At 39.2% G+C, this 25,540-nt stretch overlaps 3 protein-coding genes across 7 annotated transcripts in view; 2 read left to right on the top strand and 1 right to left on the bottom strand.

Annotated features, from left to right (window-relative positions):
* The window catches only part of LOC121300787 (NADH dehydrogenase [ubiquinone] 1 alpha subcomplex assembly factor 2-like), a 44,136-nt gene extending 42,256 nt beyond the window's left edge, over positions 1 to 1,880 (top strand). For both annotated transcript variants that reach the window (XM_041229669.1, XM_041229661.1), the window contains one exon: positions 1,337 to 1,880. In XM_041229669.1, coding sequence (XP_041085603.1) covers positions 1,337 to 1,591 — 255 coding nt within the window. In that variant the 3' untranslated portion in view covers positions 1,592 to 1,880. The remainder of the gene's footprint in view (positions 1 to 1,336) is intronic.
* Positions 1,881 to 4,160: 2,280 nt separating this feature from the next.
* On the bottom strand, positions 4,161 to 19,985 carry LOC121300774 (small integral membrane protein 15-like). 3 transcript variants are annotated; one of them, XM_041229629.1, is made up of 3 exons: positions 19,691 to 19,983; positions 7,079 to 7,200; positions 4,161 to 4,777 (listed from the first exon to the last, which is right to left on the bottom strand). In XM_041229629.1, the coding sequence occupies exon 3, from the start codon at positions 4,748 to 4,750 to the stop codon at positions 4,526 to 4,528; it is 225 nt and encodes a 74-aa protein (XP_041085563.1). In that variant the 5' UTR covers positions 4,751 to 4,777; positions 7,079 to 7,200; positions 19,691 to 19,983; the 3' UTR covers positions 4,161 to 4,525. The 3 variants fall into 3 exon arrangements, with proteins under 3 accessions (XP_041085563.1, XP_041085581.1, XP_041085571.1); XM_041229647.1 differs by lacking the exon at positions 7,079 to 7,200 and having other exon boundaries at positions 19,691 to 19,985; XM_041229637.1 differs by lacking the exons at positions 7,079 to 7,200; positions 19,691 to 19,983 and adding an exon at positions 6,852 to 7,054.
* A 177-nt stretch (positions 19,986 to 20,162) lies between these two features.
* Positions 20,163 to 25,540, top strand: part of LOC121300767 (zinc finger SWIM domain-containing protein 6) — an 83,934-nt gene continuing 78,556 nt past the window's right edge. Inside the window, exon 1 of one of the 2 annotated variants that reach the window (XM_041229613.1) lies at positions 20,163 to 20,846. In XM_041229613.1, the coding sequence (XP_041085547.1) occupies positions 20,420 to 20,846 (427 nt within the window). In that variant the 5' untranslated portion in view covers positions 20,163 to 20,419. The remainder of the gene's footprint in view (positions 20,847 to 25,540) is intronic. The other variant, XM_041229604.1, reaches the window with a different exon arrangement.

The following is a 25,540-nucleotide window of genomic DNA, read 5'->3' as shown; positions in this document are numbered from 1 at the left end:
CTTTAGGTGCCAACAGGTTGAACCTGAAGGATGCCTAGAGCTTCAAGTCCGAGTGCCTGTTGCTCTTATATATCGTATTTCGGAGTGCTTTGGCGTCTTATCAATGCAGTTATATCATCTGCTGTGGTCAGGACAAGCAGTGCTTGTCAAGATCACCTCTCCTACACATTAAAATAATGATTTGTTTTCATAACCTGGAAAAAAAAATTTTTTAATAGGTTCCCAAAAATGTTTAACTTTGTTAGTGCTTGGTGAGTTCACCTCAATCACTGTTCAGTCCTGGGCCTCTTTCAACCAAAACTGAAACTGACAATTTTGTCAAATCTATTTTGCAATGTGGACTAATATTCAGAAGCACCAAAATGGTATTATTGTCTAACATTTATAAATTAAGAATTACCATTATTTATTTATGTGTTTATTTGTTTGGGGGATGTAGTGGTCTAAAAGGTAATTGGCTTTACATTGTGAATTTGATAATTTAGTGGGGGTGGGGGTGGGGAGTATTGTTTTAATTATATTTAATTTGTACTGCAGTGTTTGGTTTATCATTTAAACATTATTAAAAAAAAAAAAAAAAAAAAAAAGGACTTTCACTTGAGTTCTGGCTGCTTTCATGGGTCCTGTTTTGAAGGCAGAAAAGGCTGCATATTTTATTCAAGATCATCCTTAAATGGTCCAACTTTCCCTGAAATTGAGCACCTGAGCTGCAGCCTCTCGTTGCTGTGGATGGGGAGCGAGGACACAGCAGATCAAGTTAAAGCCTAATGTTGTATTCCTTTCCAAAGGCATGACTTTAATCACTGCATTCAGATCACTGTGACCCTTGAGGTCCCTGAGACACCTGTGCCATAGAGTGGAATTCATATCACACCTAAATACATTTGAAATAAAAAGGCAAGCAAAAATAAAAAAAAAAGTCCTTATCTTTACTAATATTTAACCACAAGGTTATCTCTAATCCAGAAATCACTTATAAATGTAGGAAGAAACAGAGTCTGGTGTTTTATTGATTCAATTCAGCTGACAGGACTCTTACGGATATCACACAATTGTAAGTATATCTAGAGAACCATACAAATTAGTAAAAGCATTCATTAGCAGAAAGATCAAGATAATCTTGGGCAAAGTGATATACTTATTCATGAGTTTTAGTAGGGGGTTCTGCAGTTGCTGTTGCCACTACTGCCTGATACCACATTAACACAATCTATCTGCAGTAATAATAATAGCTTATTCAAAAATGTTAAAACATGGACTTACTATTCCCACATGTATTTTAAAGATAGTTTTATGTCTTTGTAAATTTTATTTCTTTGTTTTTTTGCCATCAAAGGAGCTTCTGAAAAACGAACGATACAGAGAGCAGATCAAATTCCGAGCCAAAGAAGTTGAAGAAAAGGAGATGCTAATTCAAGCCCACGAGTACGAGGAAGGGCTCGTGGCTCAACCTGCTCAGAAGCAAGTTAAAGGACATGCCTCCGCACCTCACTACAGGGAGGAACAGCTGTCTGCAGAACCCAGCAGCACTGCCAACACCTTCCAGCCTGGCTCCTGGACCCCTCCCAAGGACCAGAGCACAAAAGCATGACTGGGCTGTCTTGAGACCTTCCAGGAATCTCTGCAGAACATGAAATAATCCACTCTATTCTCCTACAGAAATATACACTGCAGTGCAGTACTTAGACATAGTAGTACTGCAGAGTAATATTCTAGTACTGCCCTCGCAAACTACACTTTTTCGAGTAACCTTAGCGAGGGCTACATGAACTGCTAATGGTATTTATCAAGACAGCATACAAGATAGATAACACCGTGTAACAATTTTTTTTTTTTTTTTGTTCCTGAGTAGTAAGTGTTATTTCCTAATTGCTTATGCCTCAAAAGTATAGAAAATGGCAATTATTGTATTTACAGTATAATCATAAATCTCAAAAAACTACTCACTTCTAAATCTTTTGTAGTCATTTTTGTATTACTTTAGTATAAATACATGTTAATTTGGATTCATATGTTGTTTTTTCTGACTTTATGTGAACGAAAAGGCACACATTTGCCCATTTTCCCATTGGAAATAGTGATATTTCGAAATATCACTGTCCTGGTCACAAAAGCAAAGTTTGTGGGGAATAATAGCCATTTTCTATACTTTTGAAGCATAAGCAATTAGGAAATAACACTTACTACCCAGGAACAAAAATTGTGTTACATAGTGTAATCATACTATATATTCTTTTTTGTGGAAAAAAACAAAAAACAAGCTGTTTATTTGTTCAAACAAGAAATGTAGTGTGTGCTAGTCAATAAAACGCATATAATACTGTTGAGGAACTAAATTTATTAGACATCCTGTATATTCATTTAAAACAAAGATTAATAACTAGCAAGAGGTTTTAATCATAAATTAATTGAGGTAATTAAATCTCTTAATTGTATCGTCCAAGATAGTCTGGTATTTAAATATTATAGTTGTCAATATAGTCGGCTATATGTGCAGTGGTTTGCTTCGGGATTTTTATCAACTGATAAAATGTGTTGTGTTTGACAGTTCTCATTTGCATGTTTGTTTTTGTAACACTTTTTTTTTTTTTGTTATTTGGCTTTATTAAATGTTCAAAGTTACAGTCCCTCACTGAACTGATTCCTCATTGCGTTATCTGACTTCTGACGCCTTATATTTATGAAATGGAAAGCGTTATGACAGGTGCATAATTTGAAATGCTGGGTAACAGACGTGCCACGTTGATTTAATAAGCGGCATCCCTTGTAATAGAGCTGGTGGCAACACTAACCCTTGCCCTTTGTTTTTGAAAACCGAAACAAAAACATGGAAGGAATCTGGTTCTTTTTTGCCTTCGTTACTCCTAATACACACACAAGCACCTGACCGTAACAGCAGTTTGCCACGTCGAGTGTTCTGAGAGATGGAAGTTTATTTCGCTGTCCTTCTAAAATGTGCGACTACTGGAACAAATGTTATGGCTGCCAATCGTGTTATTTTCACATAGACTGACTGCAAAGCCATGCAGGTTTTATTGGCAGTTGCAAAAATGGTGCTGTATTCCATGTTATATTTACCCAGAGCAAGCGATCCAAAAAAGAACACATCAATTCACTGGAGACAACTTTGGGTGGCTTTACGTTCACACCCTTTCAAACCACAACCTACCAGTTACCTAGAAGCTAAAATAAATTGTTTATCCCACAAAATCCTCATGTTAAAGGAAAATCTTGGGCTCTTTATAAAAATGTCTTATAACATTTTAACTAAATGGTTAAAATGTTGTTGAAGCTGACACCCTGGGATCCTTCAAGAAGCTGCTTGATGAGATTTTGGGATCAATAAGCTACTAACAACCAAACGAGCAAGATGGGCCGAATGGCCTCCTCTCGTTTGTAAACTTTCTTATGTTCTTCTTATGTTCTTATGTTAAGAGGTCATATAATTCTGTTTCTTTGATCCACAACTCTTTCTACTGCAGGGGTTGAAATAAGAATCCCATTGCATGGCATTTTGATCCATTCCTGATTTAATAAAAACACCTGAGCTTTTTGCCTATACACATTTTCACAGGGATGTGTGTCTCAGTGGCTAATAAAGATCGTAGTAAAACCTAGAATCTTATTTCCATCCCTGTACCGACACAGAGAACTGAGAAAATGAGGGATCATAGCAGCAGTGGTAATATTTAACTATCTTATATTACCTAAGGTAATATAAGGTAGTTGGGTAGTCCAAGATTACTTGTAATGTGGGTTTGAAGCCAGCTGCACTGGAATGAATGTTGTAAAGGTGAGAGTGACTCTCACTCAGTACAGTATACAGCAGATCTCACCAGGTGATTCACTATGGTAAGTGTCTCAAATACAGTTGTTAATATGAAGTCTGTACTGCTAAAACAGCATTGGAAATAGTATTTTCAACAGATCTGGTCAATGTCAGGAAACACTGCCAATATCTTAATTTTTTATTCATTTTTAAAAGCCAACCTGCTACCAAATTCCTATAAAATTGAAGCCATATGGATACAAATTCCAAACACATGGCATTGCATAATTCTGTAAAAATGTACAAAATAACACACAGGTCTCACGTGAAGATCAATTAAGATAAAAATGCTTTCAGTATTGAAACCATAAAAGTCTTGATCCATTAAAAGCAAACTTTGATCTTAGTTTATTTTTTTTTCTTTTTGCAGTGAACGGTTTTCATCTCCAACGACAGCTTCACAATTGTGATGTAAATCAATTATAGACTAGTACACTTAGAAAATGTACATTATTTTGTTAATTACATTTTATGGAAGTGTTAATTCAATGGATGGAATGCAAATTTACATATATAATAAAATTATGCACACAAAGTTAGACTAGTTTTCATCAAAGTGTATTTTACAAAAAACTGTTATACAAAGCCAGCAGGTGACAGGCTTCAACTTGAGGCCTCACCATTTTGTTAAACATTTATATAAGAAATTGGAATCAAACTGCAGAAAGTTGCAATCAGTTTGCACTTTAAAGTCTTTCAGTCTTTCTTTGCCCTCTTTGCTTTTGCAATGTTTTCCTGACGTTTTTGTTTCTTCTTTTGTTCTCGATCCCTGATCTCAATCATTTTCGCAAGTTTCCATGACAACCCAGCACTGGCTATGAACAGTGGCGTAAGGGCCAAGATCACAGTGGTAAGGAAGCCGTAGGGGTCTTTTGCAGCCCACGCAACAATGTACTCTGCCCAGGCTTTTACGTCAAGCATCTTTCTTCTAGGTCCTCCTGTCAACACCTGCACAAAAAAGAGAAGAGAAATTCCTAAAGATTAGCGCATTTCATGGCGACTACATGACCATATCTGAAATGATATGTGATACAGCACTAGATCCATTGAATGACGGATGTTAGACAAGTCCAATATAAGGGACTAAAAACAAATATTTAATATCTTATTTCTGCTTGGATACAATTTGGCTACACAAAACTAGAAATTGGAGTTTTTGTGAACAAAACCAAAGCACTCCCAGTAGCATAATTTAAGGAGTTTGTCATATCAGACTGAATGACTTGTAGGATGGAAAAGTGAATAGAATGTATATTGACATGGACAGAAGTTAAAGCAATGCAGCAGTGAATGGGTTACTTTTAACTGGCCAGCACTGGTAATGAAACTGGTATGTGAAGTAAGAAAATCAATACAGTTGAGTATCAAACATTAACTCATATTAAGTCTACTGCCTCGTAGATTCAAGTCATAGGACTTCAATATGGCAGTCATTTTGGTTCAAAGATCAATATCATTGTCAGCAACACGTTTAGCATGCAATGTTCTTATAACCCTGAAAATATGAAGTCACTATCTAAACGGATTATAAGATACAAGGCATGGTCTCAAAACGTATTATATCAGCTAGAACTTTGATAAGGATAAACAATGTTGGACTGAAACTGATAGAGGTTTACTGGACAACTCATGAAACTGAACTTTATTGGGATAACCATACAGTACACTACAGCATTCTACTAACAGTAAAATAAACAATCTGAAAGCGTCTGGTCTGAATCACTGAAAAGCCTGGACGTTTAAACATTGTGGCAGTGACGTCTTTTTACTGAACAAGACAGACAATGGAACTAATGGAAAAAAAAAAAAATTACAGAATACAACTGTGTACCGAATATTAAGACTATAACTAAAAGTGTACATCTCTATACAGAAGAAACTTAGTCACATGACCTTCATATGGCAGCCAGACTAGGTTAGACATCAACCACATGTTTAGCATTCAGGGTTATGTAGCTCTGCAAACACAACCACAACTAGTTTCTGAGATGGGATATTTGAACCTGTGGCAGCAGAAGCTCTAAAATACTGGCACAAAAGGGTTAATTGTTTTTGTGTGAAATGTAAATAAACACATGATAGTAACCAACACTGCTGGGGCCCAAGCCAGGTCATTTGGACGGAAAACCTTCAAACATTTGTTGAAGCTACAGTATGTGTAGGCACTGGAGACATTCACAGCATTTAAGGGAGAACTATAACCTGTAATTTAGTACAGCCAACATATATCAATATGATGATCATCAAACAGCCATCAATGCAAAATAGTGTAAAGGTCACTGGGATATCTCTCTCTCAATTTCTGAATTAAAGTGAAGTACAAGTAGTTTATAAGCAAAAACAATCCTAAAAACGTTATCAATGGGAAGCACCTCCTGTAAGATACATTGCAGGGTCTGAAAGAGGTCATCCAATTTGGCAAAAGAAAGGAGTTGTACATTTTTCATGCATCGTTAGCTGGTTAATAGACATTTTCTTTTCAGTTGTTCTGCATTCCTCCAAAAAAGTAAGTCCATGAAATTCTGTTACTACAGCTTTATTTATTTAGTCCTTAACTGAACCCTGGAGTGGAATTCTCTGAAAAAGCTACACGAGAGCACTGGGGTTGGAACCAGAGGAAGATCGTCGTTTGCTGTCTCCTCTCTAAGCTTTAACAGCAGCTGTTTCTTCACGTCTTAATTGCAAGTGGTAAATTAGCACAATGAGCACCCAATGACCCTCACCTGACTGCCAGCGCCTGATTTCTGAGGACAGCGCAACCTGAATAATCGTATATAATCGGTTCGTAAAGCTCTATTATTAACAGTCTGCTTATTAGGCTTATATTTCCATAAACGATCAGATTTTGTTGATATTTACACTAGAACGGATATGTAATAATAGACCTCCTAAACGATTCTATATTACAGAGAACCGTATCCCTAGTTAACTGTATTCAATGTGTTACATTGTCCGCAGAACAAACGATGCAATCTAGATTACATTTAGTAGTTCATATATCCATAACTTTTACTTTCCTTACCAACTGGATGGCTGCGTCCGCACTCACTCACTGAGCAGTTACAATCACAGTCTTTATTTCGGCCTCAGGCTCAAGAGCACGTTTACTTTTATCATCGATAGTCATCGGTATACAAAGACTATCGTCTCATCGACAGCCAAATATGCCTTCGTTTTCCTCTGGTTAAAATACTTATGTAACTGTAATTTCAACATTTAAGATCCAGACTAACTAAATACAATACTCACCAAAAGAACCGGAAGAATGAAGGGATCCCACCGTCTCACCACAATGCTCACTGCAGGAAGATGATTTGCGTAATACCGCTCCTAGTGCACTGTGGGAATTGCAGTTTTTCTTTTCAAACAAACTGTTTCATGGGAGAAAAGAGGCGACAATGAATGACAAGTCAGAGGTCTCACACCAAGCATTAGAACACCTCCCCTCTGCTTTGTTGGCTGTTGACTACTAACAGGCTGACACATGATGGATGTTTTGTGTAAATAGTTAACAGATTTATAAACAGATAAAAGGTATACTCATAAAATCTGGTCTTGTTTGCAAAAAGATACAATAGTAAAATCTTCAATAAGTGCCTTTAAACAAATGGAAACCCTTAATGCTGTTATCGACTTGGCATGGATCTGATTTTTGCTGAACATTTTAAACTCACCTTTTTTATAATTTATAAATGGTTTACAGTATATTAAACAATTTACAAAATACTTTATAAGTAATATAGTTAACTAAAACTTGCCCCTTAAACAGAACTAATGTATTTAACAATGCATTTTGTATAATATTGTAGTCAGTGCTTTTTCTTGCATTATTTTGACACACTTTTGAGGTATGTTGACTTTAAATTCAGTATTTTTGCAGTATACTATATAAACATGTTATTAAAAACAGCATGAAAATACATTCATGATATATTTTTGATGACGCAGTGGCACAATATGAGAGTGCACTCTGTCTAGCTGAAGAAGAGTGCATAGCTGACTCAGAATAAGAATAATGAAATGCCTTTCCACAAGAAAAAAAAAAAAAACTGAAACTTTATGAGACACAAAACTGAGTTGAAAAACCTTCCGTTTTAGCATTTCTTGTCATTGATGTGTGGTTGAGTACTCCATGTCATCCTGCAATTCATTATTACATTTTATTTCACTAGGGGTGTTACTGTGATGTCAGAGTGTCACTGTACAAACAGCACATTATGTGTGCCTTTAATGTAAAGTACCATGGCATTTCCATAAGACACGCAGCAACAAAAAAGCAAGTAGCAGCGTCCCTGCTACTTGCAAAGTGCGATTCGAGTCGGAGAAATTGTGGCTGGAGAAGGTAACAAGCCCTCCTATTGAGTGTTTGTACTGCAAGTCTCTGAACTACCTGTTAGAATTCAATCAGCAATGTGCAATGATGGGGTGTGGGTGGTAAAAACGTGATCACTCTAACATTGCAGTGCTTCATCCAAAGCACTCAATTCTATCCCAGGTGTATACAGCACACTAGAATGCATTACAATGCATTTATCTGTTGGCGCAGCATAGCTTGTCTAGCACCAGCTTCTCCTAGCCTCTCTCAGTCACTGGAATGGAAACTTTGGAGAACATTCTATACAGTAGCATTATATTCTTTGTATAAAGTAGCTTGCCATTAAAACATGCAATAATAATAATTATATATTAATATATAATCTCTGCCTGTATATCCGTATTCTGAGTTATCAGATCAGATCTAGGCTTGAGAATTGTATTTATTGTTTTTTTTTTTTTCCCAGATGAAATGGCATCAATGATGATTTGGAGTAAATCAATTTGGGAATCTTACCCTCTGAAACTAGGAGAGCTGGAGATATGTGGTTATGATCCCTAATACCAAAGCTTGCCAGTCCTTGCCCCCTTATAAAACATAAGATTTGTAAAGGGTGGCTAATTATTGCATTAAATAAATCAATAAATACTGTACACACCATTGCCAACATAAACACATTAATGGTGTTAGTCCAAACATCCAGTCGAGTGGTTATATTAAATTAGTTTATTAAAAGACTTACTATACATATAACATTATCATGCATCATTCTTGTACTGTATCAACTTAGAGACATTACTTTTAACCCCAGGCTGATTCAATAGGACTATCTTTACCCTGGTGCACAAGATATGCTGGCCTAGATAATCTATGATAAACATCTGGTCTGAAAAGGAAACTTGCATGACATTATGGTCTAACATCAAGTCAACATTATCCTTGCTTGCTGCTTACAATATTGAAATATGTTTGTTTCAACAGATAAACTCTGTATAACACATACCTGTGCTGTATATATACACACTTGACCCTCTGTTTAAAGGGAACAGTAAATAATATTATACTACCAGGTTCCCAACTGCATTTACCACACTGCCAAACCACTTATCTAAAGCCAGACACAGCAACAGAGCATATCAACAAATGCCTGCTAACACCATCCTAGTTGCTATTATGAAAACATGTTTTTATTGCAAATACTGCTATGTAATTACAATAACTCAGAAGAAAATGCATGTGGTCATCCGACATGTCCTTTATAAACAGTGTTTTATGTAGTGGACACGACACACCTGTTTCCACTCAAACAATGTGCTGAGAGTTATGCTTTCTGGACTCTGGCAGCAGGTAACCTCTTTATTTTTTTTATTTTTAGGCCAGTCAGTGTAATATCTCCTGTACTGAAACTGGTTAAGTTTAAAAATACATATATTTTTAGTCTGAAGCTGCAAGTAGTCTGTGGGAAATTCACTGCGCCACAGTGATGCCTACCTTGGGAACCACAGAAAGTCAAGGTAACACTATGAGCAAAATAAAGGTTAGGTTATTGTCATAACCCTGGTTCCCTGAAACATAAATGTAACCATTATCAAATGGATATTTGCCTGGTTACAACCTGAAATCTGAGTAAAATTAGATCAAAGCTGCATGCAGACTGTAAGGCCGTCATAGCACTCCCCCCCAAGGGTGCAAAATGACAGCACTCACAGACCTCAGCATCATTTTTCCTTCAAGCCTGCTGCAATCATGGTCGCAGCGACCTTGAAGGTTAATGGCTGCATTTCTATTTCAGGGAACCAGGGTTATGATAATAACCAAACGCAATCATTACCGAATGGGTCAGTACACCCAAGCTGTCGCAAGGGTAAGGCTGCCTTGTGTGTTATCATTCGGCTTGAGTGATAGTAATTTCAGCTCAGCAGAATGCAAGGGCTCAAACGGAGGCTTTATGAGTTAAGCCTCCAATGAGGAACAATATTCTTCATAGGCGGTCGAAGCCGCCAAGTTCCTTTCAAATATTGCCCCGTCAGGAAGTGAGCTCCTGGGGAGGCCAAGCCAATTTTGACATAGCAAGCTGAAATAGCTGCCAGATAGACCTTTAATGTAGAGGGGGATTTCCCCTCATCAAACAGGCCCTCCAAAAAATGCAGTATGACTGCCATGAGACAGGTTGTGGGGTTGAACCCCAGAGGCAGACACCATGCCTGAAATACACCCCACTTGTGCCTGTACTGGGAACACGTGGACGCTGCTCTGGCATTTTGCAGGGTTTCAATAAACCCATTGGACAGACCTAGATGGCTCAAATGCAGCCGTTCAGGGGGCAGACTCAGAACTGCAGGCTCGATGGGTCGGGTTGCCATAAGGTCCCCCGCGCATGACTCAGCAGGCTGCGGTATTTGAGCAGTCTCCACGGTTGGCCGCTCAGTTTCTATATCAGGGCTGAAAACCAGAGTCTCCTGGACCAATAAGTGGCTACTTAAAGCACCTTGGCCTGGTCCTGCCTGATTTCCTCCAGACACAGCAGGAGCAAGTTATGGAGAACCAGGAGGGGGCAGTGGGTCAATTCCTGGGAGGCAAAGAGATCTATCTCCAATCTCCCGTACCTCTCAAAAATGAGTGAAGGCTCCACTCTTAGGTGTTGGGAACTCTCCTTGAGAGGTCCGCCACCCAGTTTATCACCCTGGCAGGTGTACCGCCCGCAGTGAGAGGAGATTCTCGTTTGCCCAGAGCAAAAGCTAGTGAGCCACGAGACTGAGACTGGGAGACCTGAGGCCACCCTGGTGATTTATGTATGCCACCACTGTTATGTTGTCCGTACGGACAAGCACATATCTCCCTTGAACCTCCTGCAAATAATTCTGGTAAACTGCCAGATAAACTGCCAGCAGCTCCAAAACATTGATGTGGAGACCCTGCTAAGGGTTGTTCCACACCTCCTGCACTCCCCTGCCATTCCACACAACGCCCCAGCCCAGGCTGGTCAAGACCGCGGTGACGACATCCCTTCTGGTGACATTGCCCATTGCTACGCTGAGGCGTAGATGGGCAGGTTGTTTCCACCAACACATGGCCTTTAGACAGTAGCAAGGTACCGTCAATAGGTGGTCGTGGTAAAACATGGGCTGAAAACCCCTGCTGTTGAACCAGGCCTGTAGAAGGTGCATGCGCAAGAGACCCAAAGGGAGGGTCTGTGAAGCTGCTGCCATCAAACCTAGAATTTTCTGGAACGTCACTATTGAGATGTTTGTTAAAGCTGAAAGAGCTCTAAACAGGCGGCAATTCTCTGATAGAGTGGACAGCATGGACCTGGAATCCAAGCACTCCTAGATAGGAGGTGGTCTTCGAAAAGGCACAGGGAGCTAAAGAGAGGCCAAATGGCAAGACCCAGAACTGGTACGCAGTTCCCTGAAAGGTGAACCGCTGGTACTTTCTGTGCGATGGTTTTATGGGGATGTGGAAATAGGCGTCTTTGAGATCTGCCGTGGTGAGCCAGTCGCCTGGTCTGATTGACTGCAACAGTTGTTGCATTGTTAACATTTTGAACCTCCTGGTGGTTCAGATACAGGTTGACCTGTCTGAGGTCGATCATTGCTCCGAGGCCACCATCCCACTTAGGCTCTATAAAGTACCTGGAGTAGAACTCTTCCTCCAACTGGAAGGGGTCTATCATTCAATTAGCCCGTTTTTGCAGCAGAACTGCTACCTCCTGAGACACCGCTGCAGCGTTTTGCGGGTCAGTGACTGATTTTGGAGTCATGTCCCAAATGGGAGGGGGATCATGCTAGAACTGCAGAGAAGCTGGTTTGAATTGTAGTAAGCACCCAGATGTCCGTGGTGCACTGATGCCAATACTCCAGATGGTTCCCTGAGAAGGAGCCCAGGGCCTGTGGCAGCAAACTTCTAGGGCTGCTGCACAGCTTGTGGCTTGGCCTGACACTTCTGCCTCTGCACTGGGTGGCGGAACCTACTGTAGCCTCTGCAGTGAGTAGCTGCTGGCCGGTTCTGACCACCACCTCTGGCAGCAAGCACAGCCGGCCGTGCCGATCTTTGAGGCTGCTGGGTTTTGACAGACGGATCATGTTCTTATTAACCAGATGTTCTGATGAGGGTCTGCAGCTGTCAGAGAGGGACAAATAGGACTGTAGTAGGCTACCAGAATACTATTAAAGTTGCTCAGCCATGTGGCAAATGCCTGAATAAGCATGCTTAAGGATCATCTCTGAGACCCAGAACTATTTGTTAGGGCAGATAGCATCCTTGGAGAGGAGCACTAAATTAGGCCTCTTTACCAGCATGGCAATTGTAGCCTATCTCCACATCTTGCACCCGATATAGGGTGTCCATAGACTGGGAAACAGCAGGAGCTGTAGCCGAGTGACCACAGGACGACTGGATCTCAAAAAGAAAGTCCGGCTGCACTGGGGTGGGGGGGACACGGGAGAGGTAGTAGGCTCGTCAAAGATGGACTGCATTGTCTCACCTTCTGTAGGCCAGACACTTGCAAGACTGCAGTGGCCTTCTTGATCAGTGGTAGAAGTTCTGCCGACAAGGGATCTTAACAGCCAGGGAAGTTCTGTCCGACTCCACGTCCTCAGATGGGAATGTCAGCTCCTGTTCACCCACCTGCTGGTGATGGACAGCATGTCGTCCTGCTGCAAATCTGCGCTCGTAGCCCCCTTGGGGCAGGCGGTGCTGAATGTTCCCGGTGCGTGGGCCGCTCTCCCTTGGCACAGAGCCATGAGGGGGGGGGCACACGCAGCCCCTCTCTAATACAGGGTGATGGGGAAGAGCACTGTGCAGGTGTGAGGGACGCAGAGCACTCTGTAGAGCTACGGAAGAGATGTTTCTCTAGCATTTGGTGAAATGTGCAAAGAACTTGCATAAACTGCAGTTCACCAGTGCCTCCTTTGCATGCTCTGGCCCCAGGCAGGAAGAGCATCTGCCGTGATTGTCTTCAACTAGCAGACTGGCCATGCATGTCTCACTAGGATAAAACCAGGCATTAACAAATACCAGGCTTCAGTGCACAAATAATTGTGTAATTAGTAAAACTAATACAGAGATGATTTTAAATATCACGTATTTTGTGTATAAACACAATGAAGGTGAAAATCTATAGTAGAAAAAGTAACAAGTACTTATCTGAATAAGCTCTCCTGTCAGGTCAGTTCTTGAAAGGAAAAATGGTGCCGAGGTCTGTGAGCGCTGTCATTATGTGCCCTCCAGGACAGGCCATAACTGCATCACAGGCTCTGCGAGCAGTTTTGACAATTTACTCAAGTTTCAGGTCTTTAGGAGGTAAATGCCCATTCGGCAATGGTTACATTTTATACTTGAAAGGAAACTACCATTAGAAACAAAGACAAACAATATGTGTAATGCGGTAATACACAAGGCTCTACAAATAAAATCTTACTTGCTATTAGCATAATCATTCTCACAAGTAACTTCTCATTTTGCTGTAGATCTGCCTTCCTGTGCAACATGTATTAGGGTACAACCCTGCCAGACCATATGTGCATCATTAGACATAAATGTAAGGCTCACTCGGGGTCCTTTTACAAGCACACAGGAAGTGAACCAGAACAGGAAACCAAGTGTGCACTTTTAAACCTATATTGTTGTCAAAATAGGAAGATGTTACTTCTATGGTGCCATTACTGTTGCCCCTTTTAATACAGTACCACTGTATTGCCATAGGGAGTTTACTATCCAAATATCAGGACTGCTAGTCTAGGAGTACACCACTGTGGTTGCTTGGAGAAAACTATAGTTTGCAGTTCAACTAGATAATGTACATTAATTTGTATAACATCATACTGTACATCTCTACAACAATTACCATATTAAAGGAGATTAATAATTTGTTTACCACCTCAGCTAAACACACCATCACTATTCCTATGAATTCTCTGTCCCAAAGCAGTGTATTGTGCTACTAATGAAAATAAAGTAAGTTACTCTTACAGTAGATGAGCTCCTATTATAAATAATTTTTTATTAGACAGGCTCTGAAAAAGGCCATTTTATTACAGCCGTATAATTTCAAAGTACTGAAAACTGGGAAGCAATTAATATGCTTCTGTGCAAGGACACTTAGGCGGTAAACATTTGTTAGACACTAATTTATGTATAATGATGTATTTTCAATATTTATTAGTCCACTGTTTAATACAGGTTGTTTGTCATACCTATATAAAATGTGGGTTTAGCTTTAGACACTTAAAACACTTAATTGTTGAGCAATTCATTTTTCTTTGCATGGCAATTACATGTACAAGCAGAAAAACTACAGTGACTATACAAGACCAAGCGTTTCAGCAACACTATGGTATTGCCACAGCTACAGTATATGTTTTTTCAGGAGCAGATACAAACAAGGTATGAGTTAATGTCAATAATTCCATGACAACAAAAAACTGGTTAGCTCAATGCTGAAGGCTATTGAGGGGTAAGGGGGTCTCCTTACTAGGACAGGAAGCTAAAAGGGAGATAAAACAAATGTAAAGAGTTTTGTTCTTTGTTTTTCTGTGTGTAACAGGGAGGAGGCTGGGTGCAAACTGGCATCCCTGAACATCACAAGTGAGCGTCTTAACCGCAATGAAAAAGATTTTTTAAAAGCTTTTAACCTCATCTTATGCAGCCAATCTATGAGATCAGGGTATTAGTTACATATGCAGAAAAGCTAGGTTTTAATTGATTTACTTTCAATTGAAAAAGCTAAACAACGTACATCTTCTTCTGCTTATGACATTTTTACTGACATTTCACATGCAAGTCTGAAACAGGGAACACGTTTTCTTTTTGGTCTGAAATCCTGTTCTGTTACATTCCATCAAAAGATGAGATGAGAGCGAGAGTAAGCATTTTAGCCTTTAACAGTAATCCAAACCTTTAATGAACAAAAATGAAGGCGGCACATATGCATATTTCTTGAAATGTATCCATTTGAAATGTAAAAGTATACAGTACCTACACATCTTTGTAATTTCTTAAGCTCACATTAAGGAAATGGGATTATCACAAGCACAAGTCTATTTTGGATTTTGGCTCTGGCTTATCAACCATCCGGTTGCATAAACAAACATGTCTGAGAAGCTGGTATATCTCTCTTTTGGAACCGGTTTCAGGTCATCCATTTCCCTGCAAGTACCTGTAATACAAATACATGTTGATGGATTCCTTTATTACTACAGACCTGCACATTCAGATCATTCTTACTGTGACATATACAGGAGGCTTTGTTTCAAAACCACTAATGCAATACATTATAAAAAGTATTTGTTCACAAATAGTACAAATACCCTCCTAACAAAACATTACCTTGTTAGATTATTGACCTTGTCTTTCATGAAGTGCCTCTAACTTGAGTTACTTAATAAAATGTCCAGCAATACCCACTGTATAATCAGCTGAACTATTCCTGCTTCATATTATACATCATAATTCTTATCTTTCACTCAGTAGATATACATGCAGATTACATGATCAGGAAGCTTTTATAACGTTGTACTAATCGGTTCTGTTCCTGGTTAGACAAGTTTAAAAGCTACACCATAGTTTAGTTGTGATTTGTTAATGAGCAACATGAATGTTTGGGAAAAGGTATTGTTGCCCTTTCTTTAGACTGACCCTTGAAGCAAGAAAAAATGTAAAATTAGAATAAAAAGACAGTAGTACATTTAGAGTCCAACACAATGAGTATACAGGACAATGACACAATGATATATGGAGTCCGGGAGGGGGACATGATAGAGAAAATATATATCTCATGCACAAGTTTTACTGTTGTGATCACGAAATAGTAAATCGTGCGCACGAGATACCTATTTTATCTTGTGGCCATGAGATAGTAAATCGTTCCCACGAATTATTAATTTGTTCCCATGAAATATTAAAACGTTCCCAATTTTATTTATTTTTTTCTTTCTGTAAAATACCGGATTTTGCGAAGTTAACGCCCTGGATTGAACGATCTTCCCACCCCAACTTTTGAAAGTCAAATGTTCACCATTAATTTCAGGTTTTTAATAACCATGCGCAAATAATGCCAAAGTGGAAATATCACAGGTCAGGTGAATAGAAAAACCTGCTTTGAGTTGGTCTGGCGTTGAATGTTTCAAGTTTAGGGTTATCTTCGGTTTGATTCAAGACGTGGAATTCGGCAGTTTCAGATCAGATGATACAGACTCTGCAGTCTAATTGATTACGCTTTCCTGTTGTTAAGCTACATATTTGATTGTTTTTATTTATTTATTTTTTTTAGACACTAGAAGACCTTGTAACTCAGGTACCATTTTTTGTATTGAACATTTGACTGCTGTAGCAGAGCTACTTTGGATGGTAATTTATTATTTCGAATTGTGTTTTCGTACTGGACACTAATTTCTTACTTGCAGAGATTATGTAAAGCCCTTTATTTTAGTGGACTGAAAAATTAATAAGTTTTGAATGTAGCTACTTTTATTTTAGCGTTTTTCACCCTCAAATGTGTTTTTTTTCGTGATGTGGTTTTGCACGGGACACTGCATATTTAAAAGTTTAATGTTTGTTTTGTGAAACTATTTGAAATGACAAAACAGTGGATATAGCAGTGTACCGTGGTCTACCTTTGAGCTTTAAGCACGCCTAATTGTAAAACCTAATTTATCTACCTAATGTTAAAAATACTCCCTGTAATTTTGCTATTGCCTCAGTCAACGCTTGTTGAGTTTGTCATTCTCTGGCAAATGAAAATGCATTTTGAATAACTTTTTCAATTCAGGAGAACTTGCCCATCTTTCCCATCACTGTGCTTACAAGTGGATTTCTTCCATACATTTAGACAGAAAATTTTGTTTAAGAATTGCACATATTGAAGTAAACTTCACATACTCTGGGGTGCTCTGTACTGTATAGCCAAATTTATACTTTCATATCCTACAGGTGCATTAGTCAGCTATAACTGAAATACATCAGTAAATCACACTGCCCAGATACTTTGTTTTGTATTACTGGCAGAGCAGCAGCAAATAAAAATCAATGTAGAAAATGTTGCTGCAGACTAACCTATGCATTTAAGATGCAGCACTCACTTAATATGAAATTGATCTTGATTTCTGTTAGAAACGATTTGTGTCGCTGCCCAGATCCTTCTGTGACTCACTCTGTACTGTATGGCTTTAGAATTAGTGGTCTGGACTTCTGCTGGTTTTAGTGGTTTAAAATCTAAATCTGGTATGGGGCATAATCTACTGCAAAATCCTCACCTATGAATGTTTACAGTGCTTCACCTTTCCCCATATTGTTCTTATCAATTTATATCAGTAAAATAAAAATTTGAACTATTTCATGAAGATGACAGAGTTCTTTTTGTTGAAGCATTAATATATGGATCTATTTTTACTCTATTTTGTACGACAGTAATGTTATATTTACATTAAGATTTTTATTTATTTTTTAACATGAGAGAAGCAGATATTTTCTAATACAACACTAGAGATTAAATATGACTGCTTTCTGATTTTTAATCCCTTCCTGTGTTCACTCCGACTAAATTTTAGTCATCGCCCATTATTATTTTTTACTATTTTCTCCACAATTTAGTCGTGTCCAATTATTTTAGGCTTAGCTCACCGCTACCACCCCTGCGCTGACTCGGTGAAGACGAACACATGCTGTCCTCCGAAGCATGCGCCGCCAGCCGAACGTTTCTTTACTTTACACACTGCAGACCAACCATGCAGCCACCTCAGAGTTACAGCATCGGAGGACAACGCAGCCCTGGGCAGCATACAGGCGACCGGCCAGACCACAGGGGTCACTGGTGCGCGGTGAGCTGAGGACACCCTGGCTGACCTTCCTCTCTCTCCCCCCAGGCGGCACTCGGCCGATTGTGCCACCCCCTAGGAACTCCCAGTCACGGGCGGCAGTGACATAACCTGGATTCAAACTTGCGATCTCCAGGCTATAGGGCACATCTGCGCTAATCTGTATTTTTATAAAGACTGAAACTATTACTAGAAAAACAAAATTTAGCTTTAAGTATACTGAAAGGGCAGCATTAATGTTTAACTTTATTTTCAGACAAGGTGTGGGAGGTTGTATTAACTAAGGGTTATCATAGCACACAATTAGCAGCCAGTCTAAGTACATGTATAGCCATATTACATATTGAATATTTGAAGCTGATGAGTATATAGCTTCAGCTAATTTTCGTTGTTTTTTTATTACCTGTTTACCTAGTTGGTGTGGTGTTTGCAATGATTCTGAGTGGGCCTTATTGCAATACTCAAATCAGACTACTCCCAGCTTCAGAATAAATATTTATCTATTTGTACTCAAATATTGTGTTTTTTTATTTTATAGAAGTCTGGGTTAAGGTGCTTTTACTGCGAATGTAGGTACAGCTCATCAGTTTTAGTTGTCTGTCACAGTCATATGGGAATAGTTTTTTTTTTTTTTCTTTTTTTAAATCTAATTTGAAACTACTTGGTGTTTAAAAATGATAAACTGGTAAACAAAGAAGAGAAGTTGTTACCCAACTTGTATAATTTTAAGCATGAATTAAAAATGGATTGACTGTGACATACTTTCAGATTGTTTTGCACCTCCTGAGTCACTTCACCTGGAGAGTGAAACTCTCCCCACCCCTTCAGGGCCTTCTTTCCTGCCAGTAACCAACCAGCAGCTTCCTCTAACGATTGACATGCTTTGCAGCCAGCAAGATGCTTTGACCGTGAAGACACCACTGGCAATTACCAATAAAGCAGTAATGGCGTTCCTGGAAGGCAAGGCAGGGAAACGTAGAACCTGTGTTGCACCAGAGAAGGTCATATTTTAAAATAAACATACATGTTTGCTATAGTAGAACGTGCGTTTCATTCAACACAATGCACACTTGAAAAACATACAGTGAATAAGACTGCAAGGCAGGTAGGCTTTCTGAATTTATTTTGTTAGCTACAACCACTTTAAAACACAGGTGTAACGGGGTTTATTTCATAATGTGATCTAAACATAGTTATATTGGATCTAAACAGTTATATTGTAAATATGCTGTGATCTAATGAGAACTTGTATAGCTAAAGAAGCACTCCCATTACTGAATAACACTGCAACTGTAATACAAGTCACATACTAGTAAGACAGCAATGAAGCAGAAAATATAAGGCGGCCACAATGTGTAAAGCGAGAATAACCGGTAAACACACAAACTAAATCACTGCGATTCCTCTGGTCATTCGTGTTGCAGGGGTGGGTGAAGTCTCATCTTTTATTGCGATACGATTTTTTTTTTAAAAATCCATAAATTCGGATTTCAATCAAAAATAAATATAGTTTTCCTTGTCAAATACAATGTTATATTATCAAGTCATCCACTGCAAGTCTCACTATCTCCTTTCTAAAAACAGTGTGTTCACCTCCATCATGAAAAATATGAAACAAACATTCAACTTGGTGTGGATATACTCCTTTTCCACACAATGTCAGATGCAAGGTAATACAGAAAATAACCTTTGCATATACAGTAACGTGTTTTGCAATACAAATAATGCACTCACTCATTAAACCAAATGCAGGAAGTTCAGCTTCCACGGGACCGCGTTCCTTTGTTTTCAAAAATTCCTGACGTCAGCTACTACCAACAAAAATTGAACTACAGAGGGGCCTGGGAGCCGTGGTTCAAGCCAGCCCACATTCCTTTCCAAATAAAGCGTCATAGAAGACGGCCTTTCTTCAAACGCCCTCCTTCTTTTCCATAAGGGTTGACAGATACAATCAAAGCTTTCTCACAGACACCAAGAAAAAAATTAGCTGCCTCCGCCAGCCTCATGTTTTGCAAATCAAAGACCTTCTGGTTTCAGTTACAGTACAGAACCCCTGTGCAACACCGCCTTCTTTTAACCTTCTTTGTACGTCTGGGACCGCCCAACTGATAAGAGCCCGCCCCTAAAAGCCATATCGAAAAATGTAAAAGTTTACGGACCTTCTAGAACTCCGCCTTTTCTGTCTTCTATGGGCTCACAAAGCATTTGCTAACGTCCAAGAACCCGCCTTTCGTTCCTTTTTGGGCACCACAAAGGACTTGGCAGACGTCCAGAAATCTGCCTCTTTTTCTTAATACGGCTGCACAAAGAACTTGTCAGCCTTCATAGATACCACCCATTTAGCCACATAAGGTTCTTCACTCCTTATACGGCGAACAATCGTCCACCGCGGATCCCTTTCCCTTCCTTATCCCGTTTATATGGTACGGTGACTTCCGCTGTTGCTGCAAAAGCAGTGCGATCATGGCGGAGCGCGTTCAGCAGCCCCCCGCTAAACGGCTCTGCTGCCGACCCGGCTACAATCCGGCGTGCAGACAGGGCCAGCGGGCTGGAGGAGCGGCATGCAGCGGTCCGGGTACTGCCCAAGGGGGATCGGGCAAAACCCAGAGCCCGGAGTCGCTGCTGGACATCGCGGCTAGGAAAGTAGCGGAGAAGTGGCCGTTTCAGAGGGTAGAAGAGCGTTTTGAAAGAATCCCGGAGCCTGTCCAAAGGAGGATCGTCTACTGGTCATTCCCGAGGAGCGAACGGGAGATCTGCATGTATTCTTCCTTCAACACAGGCGGTGATGAGAGCGGAGCTACCGGGGAAAACAGCGACGAGACCCGACTACCTTTCAGACGGGGGATCGCTTTGCTTGAGAGTGGCTGCGTAGACAACGTTCTGCAAGTCGGTGAGTACTCAGACAGTGAAAGACGTTTTAAATTTATTTTTTCATTTAAAAATAAAAAAAAGCAAAACAGGATATTCAAATGTCAACGTCGGAAAACTGAAGGACCGACTCAACTACGCAGACATCGAAATTAAAATGAAAATTAATTTGCTTTAATGTCTGAACAAAGGAAGGAATTAAAGGGCACACAACGGGTTTTTAAATCTGCATAAACACAATACGGCCGCTTTCGTTGCAGACAAAATGTATGTATGTTTAAACAACACTAATTTTCGTCGATAAGAAATGTTGTTAGACCAAAAACCAGTACGGAAGTGAAGGACTGCCAATATATAACTGGAATTTAAACATCTCACGAAAACAAGGTTAAAGTACTTCCTCAGACAATGCATTCCTGTTGGTGTTGTTTAATATTTACCTCAGACACGGCTCTTGTCTGTTAAAACCAGGGAAACTTTGCTGAAAAATACTGGCCTTTTTTTGTCTTTTCTGTTTTTGTTTTTTTCTAGTGAAAAACACGGGGGTGGTTACTTGGCGTCGGTTTCACGTCTATGACTGTTCTTGTAAACACATGTCATTTAAACAGACATGTTTTGCTCACCGACGTGAGTAGAATGCACGTACTTGGAGCAAAAACCCCATAGTTTTTTTTTTTTTTTTTTTTTTTGCATGTATTTGCAAAGTGCGCATATCAAATAGCCGTCAGGCATTCCCATTGAGAGCTTGGCACTTTGTTCCCATTTTCATGTTTATTTGTGTCTTTTGAGTTTTCTGTCGCCCTCCAAAAGGAAGGCGAACAAAAGAGCCTTTTTATTTCTTTTTAGTGCTTGTTAAATAGAAGAGATTTGGAAAGGGGTGGGAGGGTCGGTGATTTAAAGCAGCAGTGCACCTAGTATTTTAAAATGGACCTTGGTAATTTGCACAAATGTACAGCTAATCAGTTTGGGTTCATTTTACCACAGAATATCTAATGTTCGGTTATTTCAAAGGGTGACGGGACCCACTGACAGAAAGGTAGAGGAAACTAAATATGCTAAATATTTTAGGCCATAATAAAATGACAGCACTACCCTGTCAGACTGAGCTACCTGGAGTCCAAATGCTGAAACTGCCTAACACCTTTGTTTACGCATTGTCCTAGTTCCTCTCAAATACATTCTTCCCCACCCTTGGATAGGTTTCAGATTTATGTTTAGTCTCTTTATGTTCTTTTGCTTAATTTAAATTCTAATGCAGTCTTTCTGCATGGTCATTTTTTAAATTATTTTTTTTCCTGTGGTGCCTCATCTGGGCTTGGTGCCCTTCCTTTTCTGCCAAAGGGGTTGCTGCTTTTAGAGTGCCTGTCTTAATATCTATTTAGCTCCACTTGCATTTAGCTTTTTGTCTGCGTTTAAAATCAAGAGGCTCTGCCCTGTTTTCCAGTGCTTGCAACCCAGAATTAGCTTTGGTTTTGCTGGCACTGATGAGCATTTTATGTGTGCCTCACTCTGCTTGCTAGCAATGGGGAGTGACAGGAGTGCACACAGGGAGGGTTTCTTGGCTGATTGCATTTTAGCCTGGAATTCACTGTGAAAATAAAGCCAAGGGGTGATAAATAAAAGATGCAATCTTCTTTAGGAGACAGGCAGGAACACAGGATCAGCTCTGGTTGCTTTTAGCAGCAGTTGTGGAGCCTGCTATGAATTGCTGTGGTATGTAACAACTTATCATGTAGTAGTAGTAGTAGTACAGGAAAAAGGAGTTATTGGCAAGCAAGATTGAAAAAGAAATAATGGCACACAATTTATGTATATGGTGGGAACAATAAGCATTTTACACATGTGCCTTAAGCTTTGCACGCATATGCCCCAGATGCCCAGGGGCATCACTGGTTTATTGTAAGTCTAATGTATATGGTATTATTTTAATAATGGTGTCAAGTGACTGCCCATTAATTCAGTATTGTAGTTACTACCCCACACCCCCCCCAAAAAAAAAAAAAAAAAACACATCACTGTCATGCTATGCAGGATGTCTGGATTTTTTATTTACCGGCTGTGAAGCAGCTTAGCTCCAGCTGAACATATTTAGAGATAGACTTTGAACGGTTGTTAGTGATTATCCACGTAGCCTTGAAATGTTCGTCTTGGTTGAGAGATGTTGGATAGCCTACATGTTCATTTAAACAAGCGGCCCTCTTCTAGTGGAGCTGCAACTGTGCAAACAAAGGCCAGTTTAAAAAAAAAAGTTAACTTTTGTCTAACCGAAGACTTTTGCTGCAGTGTGTGGGCAACCAGTAAGTTCATATTTTTTGAGGGTATGTAAATTGCAGTGCTGCACAATGTATCTGTTTATAGGAAACAAATATGAGATTATATTTAATTCCCTAGTTGTACTGTACTTGTCTAATGCATGAATATTTTGGCTGCTGATTTTAAAAAAGCATTGTCTTGTCTTTCCTAACCTGCGTTTTAGATACGGATACCGACAGTTTAGACATTAGATATTGATATTGACTGCAGTGTTTGGCATATAGCTCTGTAAAGGAGACAGATCTTTAAAATGTAAAGTTTCTCTCAAAGCAGTCATTTCAGAAATTTAATGCAGATAAGTGCTGAATTTCAGAGCTGAAACTAAAATGTAATCTTGTACAGTGCAACCACATGTGGTGTGCATGATACAGCATTGAAACACATTGAAGTTTAACAGCGTGGCAAGCTGGAAACATATTGTTGAATTGCGGGCTACAGGTTTACCTGTTGTTGTTTTAATTGTTTGTTAATTTTTTTCAGTGAAGGGCTAAACATTAATCCTGATGTGTCCTGAATTGTGAATGTGTGTGTGGTCTTGGCAGCTATTGTCTAACAAACATTGTGATCTAGTCTTTTTATTGGTATCACATTTCAACTGCAGCTGTGGTAACCACAAATCTGTGTGTATTTATGTGTTTATTTGATGTTCTAATCTTAAGCGATCAATTTTAAAGCTGATTTTGGTAATCTGGGTATAGTAATGTTCCTGGGTAGGGTTGTTAAGAAATTGAAATGCATGTACAAAGTCAAATCTCTGTACAATAGTTCGGAAAGCCGCAAGGAAGTGCAGTGACATGTGGAACCCATTAGCCTTCAGTACAGAAGTGACATATCTGTGGATAAACTCAAAAATACCCTTGGCAGTTCTCTATTTATTTGAAATTTGTAACCTCATTTGCTCCCACTTTTAGTTGACCACAGAGCAGGGCAGCTTGGTTTTAGTCAGTGTTCATGCTTGCACTGTGAGAAAATAACAAGGTCCCTGATTGCTTTTAATCACATGCTAAAGGGCCTCAGAGTAGTCTTGGGACTGCTTTATATTTCATGCTTTCCTTTCTTAACCATTCTTTGAAATCGCAGGGAGTCCCCCAATTGCAGCTGGCCTATACTTTAGAGCGTAATTGCTATAACTTGGGTTAAATTGTATATAAACCCTGTTTCACTGATGTAAAAAAAGAAAAAAATATTTTTAAAAAGGACAGCCAGAGCTATGCTGACAGAGAGCTGACTGAACTGCACCATGCATAGAAATCTGGCTCCTCTGCTGATGTAAGCTGCTTTGATGTCCCTGAGCCACAAAATACATGGCCTAACCAGTGATTTGGATTACTGTATAGGCCCCAAAGTGTATACAAGTATGAGTTTATTTCAGGCTGACAGTCTGTCGCTGTCCATGTAGTTTACTGCACATGGAAGGTGCATGACACGGACTGATGCAACTGCTTTCATTGTGAAAGCTGACACAAGAGAATAGAGGACTGGATAGGTTAAAAACAATATCCATTATCTACAACCTGGAGAGCATTGTCATGCTCAGCGAACCTACATTAGAGCTAATGTCTCAAGTCAACAAATCAAGCTCATTTCATCTCTAGTTTTTTAATACCTTTTTTATAAAGCATAATCTAATCAACACTACTACATCCCAAAAAATATGAAATGTATTCAGAACTTGCAAAGGCTACATAACTTTCTGTGTGAGCAAACATGGCTGGATGGAAGAGTTTAGAAAACTTTTAAGTTTAACATAATTTTTCTTTTTTTTTAAAGAAGTTGCAATTAATATTAATGTATTTATTGTTTATTAAGCACTATTACATTATTATTTTTAATTGTATGTTTTGTAAACTTTTGAAAGTGACATTTCACAGTTGTTGTATAATCAACTTTCTCTTTAAAGTTGATTTCTCTATAGCCTGTAATCTGCAAATCAGTTTGAAAAATGTTTTCTCACTTCTAGTCCATGAAGTTTGTCAATAATGTATATGGTAAGTATATAGTGACAAAAACTGTTCCCCCTTTTTTTTTTTACAATTATTTTTACTAATTTTCCAGTTTTCTCCCAATTTTGGAATGATAAATTATTATTCAACATGGCTCACCACTGCAACCCCCAAACTAACTCGAGAGAGATGAAGAGGAGAATTTGCATCCTCTAAAATGAGTCCCATCAGCAGTCTGCTTTTTTTCACTCTGCAAGCCCGCAGTGCAGCCATATCCAGAACTAACAGCATCGGAGGACCATGCAGTTTTGAATTGTACTCTCTCAGAAGTTTTCACCCCCCTTTGGACTTTTCCACAAATTATTGTGTTACAACATGGAATCAAAATGGATTTAATTAGGAATTTTTGCCACTGATCAACACAAACATCCATAATGTCAAAGTGAAAAATAAAATCTAC

The sequence above is a fragment of the Polyodon spathula genome, chromosome 2 (assembly GCF_017654505.1).
Source record: "Polyodon spathula isolate WHYD16114869_AA chromosome 2, ASM1765450v1, whole genome shotgun sequence".
NCBI classification, from domain to species: Eukaryota; Metazoa; Chordata; class Actinopteri; order Acipenseriformes; family Polyodontidae; genus Polyodon; species Polyodon spathula.
Note: the sequence above shows the minus strand (reverse complement) of the source record. Positions and strands in the feature narration are given on the sequence as shown.